This window comes from Nematolebias whitei, chromosome 1 (assembly GCF_014905685.2).
Source record: "Nematolebias whitei isolate Nwh7 chromosome 1, NemWhi1, whole genome shotgun sequence".
Lineage (NCBI taxonomy): Eukaryota > Metazoa > Chordata > Actinopteri > Cyprinodontiformes > Rivulidae > Nematolebias > Nematolebias whitei.
Genome location: NC_056498.1, coordinates 37,886,710 through 37,900,674, shown reverse-complemented (window position 1 = coordinate 37,900,674; position 13,965 = coordinate 37,886,710). Strand labels below are relative to the sequence as shown.

The following is a 13,965-nucleotide window of genomic DNA, read 5'->3' as shown; positions in this document are numbered from 1 at the left end:
AGAAGAAGAAGCAGCGACTCGCAGCAGACACATACTGATACTTCAGCAGCGACCGTCGGAGGAGGAGGAGAGAGAGGAATACTACATAAAGAAAGACGCGTATTTCCCCCCCCCTCCCGCTCAGAGAGCACTATCGAATTCACAGTGTTTAACAGAAAAAGACCAACGGATACGATATTGTGGCTGCGCCGCGCGGACATAAACAAGGTAAGAGCTCCGGCGGTTCCTCTTTGCAGCCTTCGGCTAACGCACGAGCTAACATGCTAACCTGTTAGCCTCGGCGTGTCGTATTCTCTAAAATTACTTTTTTACTACTGACTACTTTTCCATCGTTTGTTACGTTTTTAATGCGTTAATCTAAAAGAGTGGCGAGGGAGGCGGGAGTGGACGTGTGGGCCCGCTCCGCGGCGGAGCAGGCCGGGGGCTCTCCTTCCCAACAGTCCGCCCCCTCCGCCATCATATCGGGTGTCGCTCGGACCGTCGCACCAAGGCCTCTACGACCCGCCGCATACCTTCACGCTGCGTTAGCCGTTTAAAAACGCCTCGGTGGGGACGTTTACCGACGCATGTCGCTCCTAATGGTTTTATGTTGTGTGTTAATCGGTTCAGTTCGCCGCAGTTAGCTTAAAAGTTGAACAATGTGAGCCGAAGCTAACCGCACGTTAGCCGCCGTTTGGAGTTTTAGCTTCTCGATGTTTTTCCAAGTTTTAACTCGAGCTGCTAATTGTAGCTAAGACTTGCAGAATGCGTTCGATTAGACTGATGTGTTTAATGCATTAAAGTGTGCACGAGTTAAAATGCGTGTTTTTTGTTTTATTTTGCAAAGTATGCGTTTCGTGACCTTGCTGGAGTTTTATTATTGGGAAGTTTTATCTGTTGTGAGTTGACCTCAGTGATAAGTGTTTGTTTTTTTATTTTTTTTCCACCTGTTTTAATTTGCAACAATGTTCCACCCGTGCTCTGAAATGTTGAAAATTTACATTTTTAAATTTACTCATTAATTTACTCCACCTTTATTTAGACAGGTAAATCCCATTGAGCCTCGAGGACTCATTTACATGAGAGACCTGATTTCAACAAAGAAAGATGACAACAATACAGCTATAAAAAATCATACAATTTTTTTTATTTTTTAACAAATAGGATGGCTTAAAAAAAAAAAGAAAAGTAACAAAAAACAGCTAGATTCTAAGGTGAATGTATAAAACTAAAAACAGGAACATGTCTGCATTGGTCCCTGCCAGGAGTCCCAACAGATTCTTAAAGCCACTTAGAGGTCAAGGTCGAGAGCTTCAGATCTTTTTGTAAGATGTTTCAGGAAACAGGAGCGGAGTAGGAGAAGGCCCTTTTGCCTAGTTCAGTCCTCACTGAGGGAACACTGCAGGTAATAATGTCCTGAGAGCGCACGCTGTAGCTGCACTCACGCAGAGACATGTAGGAGGAGATGTATGAAGGCAGCAGACCAAGAAGTGATTTAAAGATGAAAATGTACCAGTGAGAGAGTCTGCGTGAAGTTAATGGTGACCAGTTAACCAGTGAATACTGGGTGCAGTGGTGGGTACGATAATCACAGCCAGTTATGAATCTTAGTGCACCATGATAGACAGCATCCAACATCTGCAGGGTTCTTGTAGGAGCGTTCATGTAAATATCACCATAATCAATGGAGGGAAGGAAAGTCACAGAAACGAGGTGTTTTCTAGCATTCAGGGTTAGACAGGATCTGTTTCTGAAAAAGAAACCCAGTTTAACTTTCAGTTTCTTTATCAAGTTTTCCACATGGAGCTTAAAAGAGAGATGTGAGTCAACCAAGATACCCAAATATTTATAAGAATCAACAAACTCAGTGGAGACACCATTTGAGGATAAAATCGGAGGAAGAACTGCTGGGACCAACTTCCTATTTGAAAAAAGCATCCCTTTGGTTTTGTCTGCATTTAGGACAAGTTTGAGGCGAAACAAATCAGTCTGGATGATGTTGAATGCAGATTTCAAAAGCTGGAAAGCCTTAGCAACAGTTTTAGCTCGACAATAAACAACTGTGTCATCAGCATAGAAATGTATGGATGCATTAGGGATGTTTTTACCTACATTATGTATGTAGATTGCAAAGAGGGTGGGTCCTAAGACAGAGCCTTGTGGTACACCATTGTTGACTGTTAAATAACTGGAGGAAGTACCATTATGTTGAACACGTTGCCTCCGGTCTGAGAGATAGTTAGAGAACCAACCAATGGTGTGTTCTGAGAAACCAATTTCTGAGAGTTTATGACACAAGATGTTCTGATCCACAGAGTCAGAATCTTTAGACAGGTCTAAGAAAAGTGCAGCACAATAATCCTTAGCATCCAGTGCTTCAACAACGTCATTAAGAACCTTCAGTGAAGCAGTGGTTGTGCTGTTGTTTCCTGAAACCAGATTGATGTGGAGGTAAGATGTTAAATGAGTCCAGGTAATCTTTGATTACTGCTGGGAAACGCATGCCATTTTAAAAATTAACACTGTTTTATCCATATAAAAAGACAATATATTAAATGCACTCAACTCCCGGGAGGACTATTTTATATGACCTCAGATGCAGTTCAACTATGATTCAGAGGACCGTTATAAAAATATTTTGATTATCTTCGAACAGAATGACTATAACTTATGTTGCATAAATAAACAGTGATTTATATAACTTCATATTTAATAAGTGACCATATGTCAGATAAACCCCATTAGACCCTTTTACATATATTACTACTCATGCTCCAAGTTTAAATTATTAGAAATTATTGAGGTTTGATGTTTCATCAGTTTACTAACAGTTTGTATTCTACCAATGCAGTCTACTGTAGCTATGGACGTATTTGGACACAGTGCCTGACTAACACAAGAGTCTGATTCTGTATGGAAATTTTGGCTAGTGTGGATTCTGATGTTCAGGGAATGCTAATGCCGATAACTGATATATTGACTGATCACTTCTGAGCTTTGTCCACCTCCATTAATCTAGAAAACGGCTACTTTTAAACCTGATTTAACACTTGACGTCTTGAAACATCTTCCCAACGCGTGTTCATATTTTCTATCCTCCACTAGTCACCATAAAGTTATCAAGTGTGTTACAAAAATATAAATTCAACAAAGAAACATTAAACAGTCGCGTTTGGCGAAGGTGTAATTGGTATTGACTGCAGCTGTTTTTTTTGTTTTTTTAATAGCGAAGTAAAGATTTCAAACATTTCATTGAGGATGACAAAGATCGCGTTACTAACACCGATATATTTTACCTCTTCATTACATTTATTGTTCTGGATAAAGTTTTACAAGGCCTATGCTAGGTTATCTAAATGTTAGCTTGCTAACTTGAGAGGCACGTTGCGTAGCTAATGAAAAGCGGGTTGGATGATTGAAGAGAAGTTATTGTTGAATTATTTTACAGATTAGTTGCAATAAACTTATGCTACACAGTATTTAGTTGTTCTCTGCATCGGCTGTGCTCAGATTTGCAGCATGACCATGACTTGAAAGTAATCCATATTCGCCCTCTGCTGGATACTTTGTACAATTACACCTTTTGCAAGTAAAGACACGGCTTGTTCCCAGCATTTTAGGGTGATTAAGTGTTTATTGGTGCATATTGGGCTAATTATCACTGACACAGATATGTCACCAAACTACTATCAGCCCTACCAATATATCAGTTGGGCTCTACAAAGCACATTAGTATTCTTAAAAATATCCACATTTAACAGTTGGTATAAATGCTAACTTGAACTAGAAAAGTGTTTGGAAGAGTTCGAGTTCCCCACTTCTTATATTTAGTAGGGGGCTGCGATAGCTCGGTGGTCAGCGCTGAAGTCCTGTAATCCTGACGCTGTAGGTTTGAGCCCAGGTTCCATCAGGAAGGGCGTCTGACGTAAAACAATTGTCATTTTTTTTTTAAATTGCTTGCTGTGGCACCTCTGCAGACAGGAGCAGCCGATAGAAAAACTGCTTTTAATGTTTAGCAAATGCAGCCTTGGGTGTTGCCAAACCAACACCCCCCACCAGCACTGATCTAGTGCTTAGCTAGCAGTAGCGCTCTGTTTTCACTTTTTCCCCTCACGCTGAGCCGTCCCGCTGCCCACCGCCTGGTCGAAGAAACAAACGGAGCGCAACACAGACATGTCTCTATCCTCCCCCCATTGACAAAATAATCACACGATATGAGCTCCCTACCAAGGCAAGTAAATTAACAGAAACACTGACGTTTTTTTTATTTTTAGTGAAATGGTTCAGCCGTTCATTTACACGACAACAGACACCGAACGTTTCTGAATCCAGGTCTCAGAGTGGAGATTTTCAGGGGAACCCCCCCTTGGCGGTGTAAATACACCACAAGTGCAGTCGTACAGGCGACTGCAGTCCAAAGTTTGTCTGCACTAACAACAGTTATAATAAATAACAACAGTTATAATAAATGGCAGAGTGTTTTTGTGTTTGTGGAGCAAAACTTAATAAAATCCAGGCTCCAAAGAGACGTTGGTGTATTGATGTAACTGTGCAGACGTGTAACATGCAGACACTGCATGCGTGATGAATGCAGCTGAGCCTGGCATCAGGGTTGCCAGATAAGATAATTTAAAAAGTCTTGTTTACCCCCTCCTTTTTACACACGTTCAACAGACGGCGCACACCTCCTCTTACAACACGCTTACTCAGCACGTATGACAATTTAGGCAAAACTATAATTTTAAAGCGACAGTATAATAGTTCATAATTTATCTGGTCTCTTTGTTTGTTTGTTTTTTTGTTTATTACCCTCAGTAAACATTGAAAAAACACTAATGTTTCCAGAGGTTGTTCTTGTGTAAACATGGCCTCGTCCTGTTTTAAGTGTTGTAGACTTTTCAAGAAAACACACTTTGGATTAACTTAAAGGAAGTTAATATTTGACCCCACAGTGCACCAAAGTGTAAATGTGACCTGTTAACTTAAAATGTGTTTATTGCAATAACATCAGAGGAACAACTGAATCTGTTTTTAGCTTACCTATGAAGTATCGTAAACACAGTTCTAAAGTCATATTTGACTGAATCACAAAAGTGTTACTCGATGTTTACGAGACAATAATTTGGAGATAACCTAATGCTAGCTGTGAAATGCACAAAGTACTGACGCCATTGCTTACAGCAGTTTAAATGAAATTTATTCATTTATTGTGCTTTTTACAGTTATTTTATTTTACCACTTTTAGATTCAATTATTTGTGTAACTTAATGTCAATGAGCATGACTGTTATTTTTTTTTAGGTATTGTACTGTTTGCTTCTCACTTATGAGTTATTCTAAAAATTCAAAAATAAATTGGGAAATGGAGCTTGACACACGACTGGAGAAGCTAAACTCGACTAGAAGTTATGCTGCAGGGCAACAAATGTGATGGATTTATTAGTTTTTTTGTTTTAAACTGCTGCTGTTGGCCATCTTCTATAACTCCACTTCATAATATACTTCCAAACACACAAGTCACCAAATTCTAATTAATAAAAACAATTAAACATGCAACAAATAGAAGCACTGTTTGACTAAGGAGAGCATTAAAACAGAACATGTCAGAATACCATAATTTTTCTGGCCGTTATAAAAAATGGGCTTTTTATGGTGTGACAAAAATGTCCTCACAATAGACTTTTAAAATTATTCTGTATATGCAAAAATGTCATTCACTCTACCGTTATACAAGTAGGGCGCCCCGCCCTGTCAACAGTACCGAGCACCCTGCCTACAGAACCCCGTCGACAACTGCCGCAACTGACATAGCGCTAAGCTAGTGGTGCACAGATGAGCTAGCTAAAAAGACAAGAGCTAGTGCTCCGATTCCCTCGCGCTTAGCTGCGTCCCCCTCACGCACACAAAAAACAACTTTTGATACAAACTGTGCAAAACACAGTCATGTCTTAGTCCCCCGCCGCCTTCCCGTCCTTTGGCAAAAATCACGGAAGAGATGAGTGCCCTGCCAAGGCAAGTACTGTAGGGGAAACACTGAATGGATAAAGTGCTAGCGTGCTAGCTAACTGATCTCATTTACACAGTTTCCTCGGAAAATCTTCGGTAAGTCCTTAGCTAAGACATTTTCTGTAAAATCAAATTCTAGTGAAGGTGTTCCCCTTCCAAAACAAACACTCTGATCTGACTGGTAAACTTAACTAACCAGTCAGCAGGTGCCGTCTACCGTCACGTCAAAGTTGAACCAAAACTCCTGAAGGCTCCCACATACTCGGGCGTACTGTGTGTACTCCGTGAGCCACGCGGACACTGTGAACACTGTCGGCAGATGGTTGAGAATTCATACTCGAGTGTACCCTGATGGGCTGCCGCCCAGCTCTGCAGGCAAGGGGCGTTTACCTTTTGGGACAAATTGAGGTTGCCGATTGGTCATTTGCTGACACGCCTACTGGGTTGATTGACAGGTCGCCCAAATAAAGAGAGGTAGAGGCAGCTGGCAGCCCAGAGGCAGCAGTCTTCTGTGTTTGTTGTTGAAAAGTAAAAAAACTAAACAAAAATGGAGCGCTTGCCCTGTAGCCCACACATCAGACCGGCCCACCGGGAAATCTCCAGTCCCTCACGCTGAGAAGCTGTGAACTTGTTTACTGATTTTCTTTTATTAAAAGCTTTGTGTGTAAAATGTTATCTAAAGGGCTCAAAACAAACCGAGCGTCCACCATTTTGTAAACCGAAAAACAAGGACGAGAGACGGCCCGTGTCACGTCAAGGGGCCTCCCTCCCATTTTTCTTAAAGATGCACGCTGCTCGCTCCCTCACCATCATGAATCCTTCGGTTCAAACAGTCTGCCATCTGGTGGTCAATAAAGGTACCACACGAAAATTAACCCACATTTATTTTAAAATTTGACAATAATTGCTAATGTCAAATTTCAAACGATACTATCGTTTATCGCAATAATTTGAGACAATTAATTGCCCGGCAAAATTTGTTATCGTGACAGGCCTAGCATCAACGGACAAGGAGGAAGAGATCGCTTCCCTCTTGGGAAAAAAAACAAAAGGCCAATAAACCAGATCAGGGATGAAGGAAAATTTAATACATCGGTGTCGCATACAAAACAGTCTGTCGCCGGGCAGTTTATTGTGCGACACAGAGTACGCGTATGCGGTCGTAAAAATTGATCTGCGCGCAGACATGACTTGAGGGCGTCCACTAGGAGTCCAATCCAGTACGCCCGGACGTCTGCGGAGTGAAGTACGTCCGAGTATGTGGGAGCCTTAACACAGAAGGCTTTTGGAAGCAACTGTATTTGACAAAGTTGGGTTTAAGGTTGTTTTTTTAAAAGTGATTGATGACAACTGAAATCTATAAACCTCATCTTCAATCGGTGGAAAAATAAATTTGCTCAATTTAAATCGCCCCTAATAAACTTACATTTTCATCAGTGGAGCATTAAATATATGATTCATTGCAACAACTGGAAAAATCAGTGATTTATGTTGTGAATATGAACTGTACTTTAAAAATAACAAATCAAATGAGGCATTGCCTTTCGTCTGTGGCTGCAGTGAGCCTGCGGGATCAATAAAGTTCCATCTTATCTTATAACCAAATTAAATAGTACATTTGACCAAGGGTAATGAAGATCAACACCCCAACTAACATCTATTGATGATTTTATCTATCGCTTCCCTTAACTGTTGACACATTTCCCAGATTTGTGAGCGTGCACTTTTCAGATGAAGCTCCCTGGATGTTTTTATTTCCGTGACATTTTTTAGGAATTACCCACAGCCAGCTGCGGAGCTTTAGAAGCAGCTGGTTCAAGACTCGAAATAGTCCTTTTTAATTTATTCACCGGAAAAAGAAACGACCTCACAAACGAAGCGCGTCGCCTTTCTCTGCAGTCGACGCGCTGTAACAGATTGATCAAACCGAGCCGCTACCTTTCAGTGTTAGTGAGGCGCACGGCGTGAATACTGTCGAAGCTCCGCAGTGGGAAAATTAATATCACACCACCTTTCCTCTGGAGTTGTAGCTGGACTTCCAATATGCTGGGCATGCACTTCAGCAGCTAATTTACAAGTTGTTCTTTACATTTTTCTGCCATCTTTAATGCTTGGCTTGTTTTTTTTTTTTCTTCTCAGTGGTGCAGAGGAAGGAGGACAGGAAATTAAGGAGTTACCTGGAGGGTCTCCGTCAATCCACATTTCAGCTGGAGCGAGAGGAAAAGGCACAGAAGGGAGAAAAGGGAGAAGAGGAGCGCGAGTCGTGTCTGCTTTTGGCAGCTGTTCCAGCAGCCGTTTGTTGTTTTTCGGCTGTTAATATTTTTTTATTTTTTTTTTCCCTGTGTTTTGTTCTTTTTTTTTTTGATGAATCCTTCATATTTTTAACTTTAATGTGAGATACAACTGCTGTAAAACAAAAAAGATAAAAAAAAAATTACTTCAAGAGCATTTTATTTTTCTTCCACTGTTTGTTTTTTTGAGGTCCGTTTTTTTGTTTGTTTCTTTTTTTATGTTTTACAACTTTTTTTCAGCTGTGAGTAGCAGGAGCTTCCATTCTCCAAAACTATCATCAGAACCCCTTCCTTACCTAGTTAGGACCTGATAACCTGGCATTCCTCAAACACCTGAAACTGGCAGCTATTTCCTTTTTGTCTGTGTTTGGGGAGCTCTGTGACCACAGCTTAAGCACCACTCAGCCTTCTAGTCACCTAAGCCTAACTAAAGCCAGCCAGCTCTAGCCTGGTCCAGCCCAGTTCAGCCTGCTCCGATCATCTGGACAGGGTAAGACAGTTCCAGGAACATTTATTGCTCGTTTCATGAGTACAGAAAATAAATTCCATTGTGTTTTTCTTTCCCAGATACTCAGTTCTGTGTGGACGTGAGGAATATGACTGCTGAGACTCTTAACTTCGGCCCAGAATGGTAAATTGTTGTATTTTCTTACATTCAGATGGTTCTTGAATATTGAGGGAAATTTATATTGCATGGTTTGGAGACATTTAGCTACATTAGAGTTGTTTGGCTGATATTAGGATCTAATTTCAATGAAAAATTAAGTCTGCATGCTCTTCTTCTTTTTTTTCTTATTGACCAATTCCTCATTGAAGTAAAGTTGTTGGGTCAGTTAATGATTCTTATCTAAAATAGTCTGTCCAGATGAAGGCCCACTTTAAAAATAGGCAATGAAAAAAATTAGAATTCATTCAATGACATCGACAGAGTTGGAGTTTCTGAGTTGCAAGTCTGAGATGTTCCCAAAGTTGGAGATACCTGACCAGCCCCGACCTCAAAATCCAAAATGGCTGAATTGCTCGTGAAAGGTTGAGTGAACTGTAATAATACCCCTTTTATCTTTTTCTGCTGCCACTTTGTTTCTCATTTCTCCAGTCACTCGTACACAGTGCTGTTCAGCCACTTTCACTGAACGTCTTGGTACGGTTTGACTGCGCAGAATGTGGAGAAATCCATTGTTGTTTTATTATTATTATTGTTGTTTTTGGTTGTTTGACTGGTCACTGAGCACACAATAAGCCAATTCTGTTTTTTTTTTTTTTTTTTTTTAAATTTAAAAAAAAAAAATTTTCTTTAGTACAACTGGAACACAGGTTGGGTCCGACATAATTACCATATTCCATTTTCCCAAATTTCGTTGTACTCGAGTGCAGTGACAATAAAGTTCTATTCTATATTCGAGTTCTGACTTTTGAGTTAAACACAACGCAACATAAATGGTACCAATCCCCGTTTCATTGCTGCGACATACCTTTACCTTTGTTTTGCGTGATCCAACCAGGACGTTATCTCGGCCCTGATACTTTTTAATATTTTTTAAGTTGAAGTTGAAGAATTGTCTTCACTTACAAACTGAGATTTTTCGTCACACAATAAATTACAATACTTGACAAAACATAAAAAAAAATTAATCAATTGGACCATACAATGTGGCTGGTTTGTTAGTTGAGTCATACCTGTAGTTTAGTTGTGGTTGGATTGATGAGCGAACAGCTTGACCAAGTGGGCCTAAGATCAAAAGGAACTTTGTCTTTCAAAAATTACCCCCAATCAAAAGATTCATACTTGTTTATATAAACACTTAAAAAAAAACTTTACTGTCAGGCTAGCATTTGTTTTTTTGTTAGTTTTTTTTTGTCCGAAATATTAATATTGCTGCAGGATGTTCTCCCGGCTGCTCTAGGAGTGCTATAGCTAGCTGCTGCAGACACTGTGTACATTTTTCCACTTTATTAGACATATTTGGACGGATGCGACTTATAGGGTGATGCGACGGGTACGGTGGAAAATACGGTAATTGGCTTTTATAATGTATGTGATTGTTACTGTTCAGTTCCCTGAGCCAACAGCTGTTGTGACTGCACTGTATAAACAAATGAATTGAATTGAACTACATATTGATGGAAAAACATCAACCGGTTTGTTGCTTTTTAGGGCACTGGTGCTTTTTTTTCTGCTCCTGAAAAAAGTGAATTCTACATCTGCTTCTGCCATTGCTTTTTTTTTTTTAGTTTGCTTTTTGGAAAACAAACAGTGGAAACTACAGCCACAGTTGAGTCACATAATCATCAAAATAATTAATAACTACTGGTATTTTTGGGGTAGTGTTTCTGCTTGAAATGCCCATTCTTAGTTGACATCACTGAGTTATTGGGTTACTTTAACCATCAGCATGGCTCTCTGCTCAGAACGGTCATATCAAGTTCAGAGGGTTTGACTGTGAAGTTTAGTTTTTAGTCTGTTGTCTTTTTCGTCTGAAGTTCAAATACTGGCAGATTCCTGTCCACCTCTGAGCTTCATGCTTTCTTCTTCTTCAGTGGATATTTGTGCAGCCATTATAAGAGGGGGCGTAGGCTCCAACTTGGTAGCGCTCCATCTGTATCGGCCTGTGACTTCTGTGCACATTCTTGGTCCTCCGCCAGAATCTTTCCCTCTTTACACATCTGCAGCCGCTTTCCTCTGCCTGCGCCACTTTTACTAAAAACTACAGAGCCACTTCACGGCCTCGCCACGAACAGCTGCCTGGCTCGAATGTTTACAAGCCTTTTTCTGCACGTTGGCTTTACAAAACTATTTGAGGCTTTGTTGGTCGTGGTGGTGGAAGTCGAAGTGAGAACAACCTGGCAGTTCAGTACAGTTGGGGTTTATAGGAGCAAAGGAGAAGACTGATCATACAGATTAGTGTCTGGAAAATGTTTACTCACTACCTCAGCTCTTTCATTATGCAGATGACTCTCTGCTCTACTTATTAAAACTTCCTTTCTATGTTTAATACCACCAACTGGTCCTTCTGGATGTTTTCCTTTACCTTTTACATTCCTCGCCCACCTCCACATCTCCGAGCTGCATATGGTTTTGATGCGAGGCTGTTAATCAATGCCACACTGTGTAGAGGCTTGTGAATGGAGCCATTGTTAAGCGGCAGAGCTTTGGAAGCCGCCCGCCCAGCAATGGCTTATTAAAATGAAATCTTGAGATTGGAACGCTACTATATCATCTTTGTTGGGCCCAGTGTGTTCAGGTCGAGCTGTGTTGAAAAACGGTTGATTTACTTCAAATTAGTTTTTTATTTTCTTTGCTGCAAGATGGATGTGATCATTTTATTCTGCGATGAAGATTAAAAGGAATTTAAAACCGACGGGAGCTTGGAGCGTTTTTGTTCTTGGACAAGTTGTTTCTGGGATTTTTTAAATTTTATTTTATGATACATGTTTAAAAACGTGGTAGTAATCCTTGCCGTTCCTAAAACTTTCTGTGCTCTTCTTCATTCAGGCTTCGTGCACTGTCCAGTGGGGGGAGTGTGACGTCTCCCCCTCCTTCCCCCGCCATGCCAAAGTACAAGCTGGCCGAGTATCGCTACGGCCGAGAGGAGATGTTAGCACTTTATATCAAAGACAACAAGGTCTGTGGAGAATATCTTTACTCTTGTCTGGATTTTACTGATGCTTAAACAATACTTTCCAGTTCCTACGGTGATTCATCTGGTTTTTAACCAGTATCGGCGTTTTTTTTACTAATATTTATTACACAAAGGCAGAGCAGTGTGGCCCGTGTCTGTGCATGTTTTAGTCTGCGCTGTTAGCAGAGTAGCTCATAAACCAATGAACAAACGTAAAAAACACAAAAGCTATCGATGAATGTACAGTAGTCCCTCGATTTATTGTGAAAAGGGAAAAACTGCAAAGTGGGAACGCTATATTTATTTTAGTATTTATAAATTTTAAGGCAGGGCTATTCAACTGGTGCCCCAGGAGCCAAATCAGGTCCATGGGTGAGCTCAGTTCGGCCCACCATTGGGTTAATTTGAAATAAAACTACATTTTAAACCGTAAAACAAACGTACCTAAGGACAATAACTGCTGGATGTCCGGCCCCTGAGCTCTTGGTTTTCAGTAACTGTGGCCCCCTGAGCAGTTTAGTTAAATAGCCCTGTTTTAATGCTTTATATACCCTTTCCTTATAACTCTTAAACCTACGTAATTTTCACAACATGCCTAAATGTACCGCACAGTAGCTACTGCAAAATTTTATATGGGTACTAACCAGCCTTGGTCCGGTTCTGGTCATCTCTCTGCACCCACTGAGCGCTGAAGTCACTTTGAACAAGGATCAGACTTTTTAATCCGGTTCGGATCGGATCAAAACTTTCCCTCCCATTTTGTCAGAAAGCTGCGGGTGGAAGCACTGTTGGCTTCTGGGTAATGTAGCTATAGTAATGTATTTTACCTGCTCAATATTCAAAGGTTTGTATGGTTAGAATAATTACTATATTCAAATTAAGCGTTACAGAAGTGGTGTTCAGCTCAATCCAGGGTTTGTGTCTTTCAGTGTAAAAAAGGATTTTACTCCTGTAAAATAACTAATTTTGATTATAATTTTATGAGACTGATTATTGATAAAGTCTAATATTTTGACCCTATCCTTTACAGCAGGTTTACATGAAAAACACTGTAGTTTCCACAGTACTGTCGCTTTAAAATGCTAGTTAGTATCTTGACCGATTCCTTTCGACGTGTTGGGCACCCCCTGATCTACAAACTACAAGGTGTCGCTTCTGGACACGTTCACGTTCTCGTCATCTGCAAGTCTTTTCACAAAGATTAATCAGATTAGTCCGTTTTTGTTGCTCCCCCTGTTCGTATTGATGTTTTAATTATTAAGAGGCCAGATCACGTGACGAGTACCCCAATTCAGTTTGTTTACCATATTTTTCAGACTATAAGGCGAACTTAATCCTTTAATTTTTCTGAAAAATCGACAGTGAGCCTTATCAGAGTTGAAGTTTCTTTATTGTGGAATGAAATTATGAACACAGGGTCCCAGTTACATCCTGTGTCCATCATTTCGTTCACCACATTATAATCCGGTGCACCTTACGTATTAATTCTGGTTGTGCGTACCGACCTCGAACTGATTTTATGTGGTTATTGTGAATGAGTTGAATAAAGTTTGACTTATCTGTTCTGTTTCGCTTAATGCACGTTATAATCCGGTGCGCCTTTTAGTCCGAAAAATACGGTAAATGGCACCAAATCCCAACAGAAGTCGTCTCGGGGCACTGAACGGAAACATTCAACGTAACAACAAAGTAAAATAAATCATTTATTTTAACACGCACACATAAAAAGAAAATCTAAAACCAAAAGCTGGAGGAAAACCCTACTTTTGAAGACCAGCAGGCTTCATCTCGCTGCATCCCTCTGTAAAGTATTTGCTTTGGCCTTGAAGATCCTCAGTAGCTTTGTTTACACGGACATAAGTAATCGGATTAAACGGCCCATTCGGATTATTCTTCATTGAGTCGGCTCGATCCGAATGAGACGGGTGGTTCATGCCGATTCATAATCTGAACGATGCGCATGTAAACACTTAATCTGATCGTTTTATTCCGATCGTGGAAAACTGTGCGACCTGTCATTCCCGCCTGGCTAATGCTAATAACGTTAGCATGTCGGAAGCAAAACTGGAC

General features: G+C 40.5%; 1 protein-coding gene across 1 annotated transcript in view; it reads left to right on the top strand.

Moving 5' to 3' along the window:
* Positions 1-8,468: 8,468 nt before the first annotated feature.
* LOC119417001 (GRB10-interacting GYF protein 1) overlaps positions 8,469-13,965 on the top strand; it is a gene marked incomplete at its 3' end in the record, with an annotated part of 17,690 nt that continues 12,193 nt past the window's right edge. The window contains 3 exon segments of the mRNA XM_037684205.1: positions 8,469-8,765; positions 8,843-8,906; positions 11,769-11,898. Coding sequence (XP_037540133.1) covers positions 8,872-8,906; positions 11,769-11,898 — 165 coding nt within the window.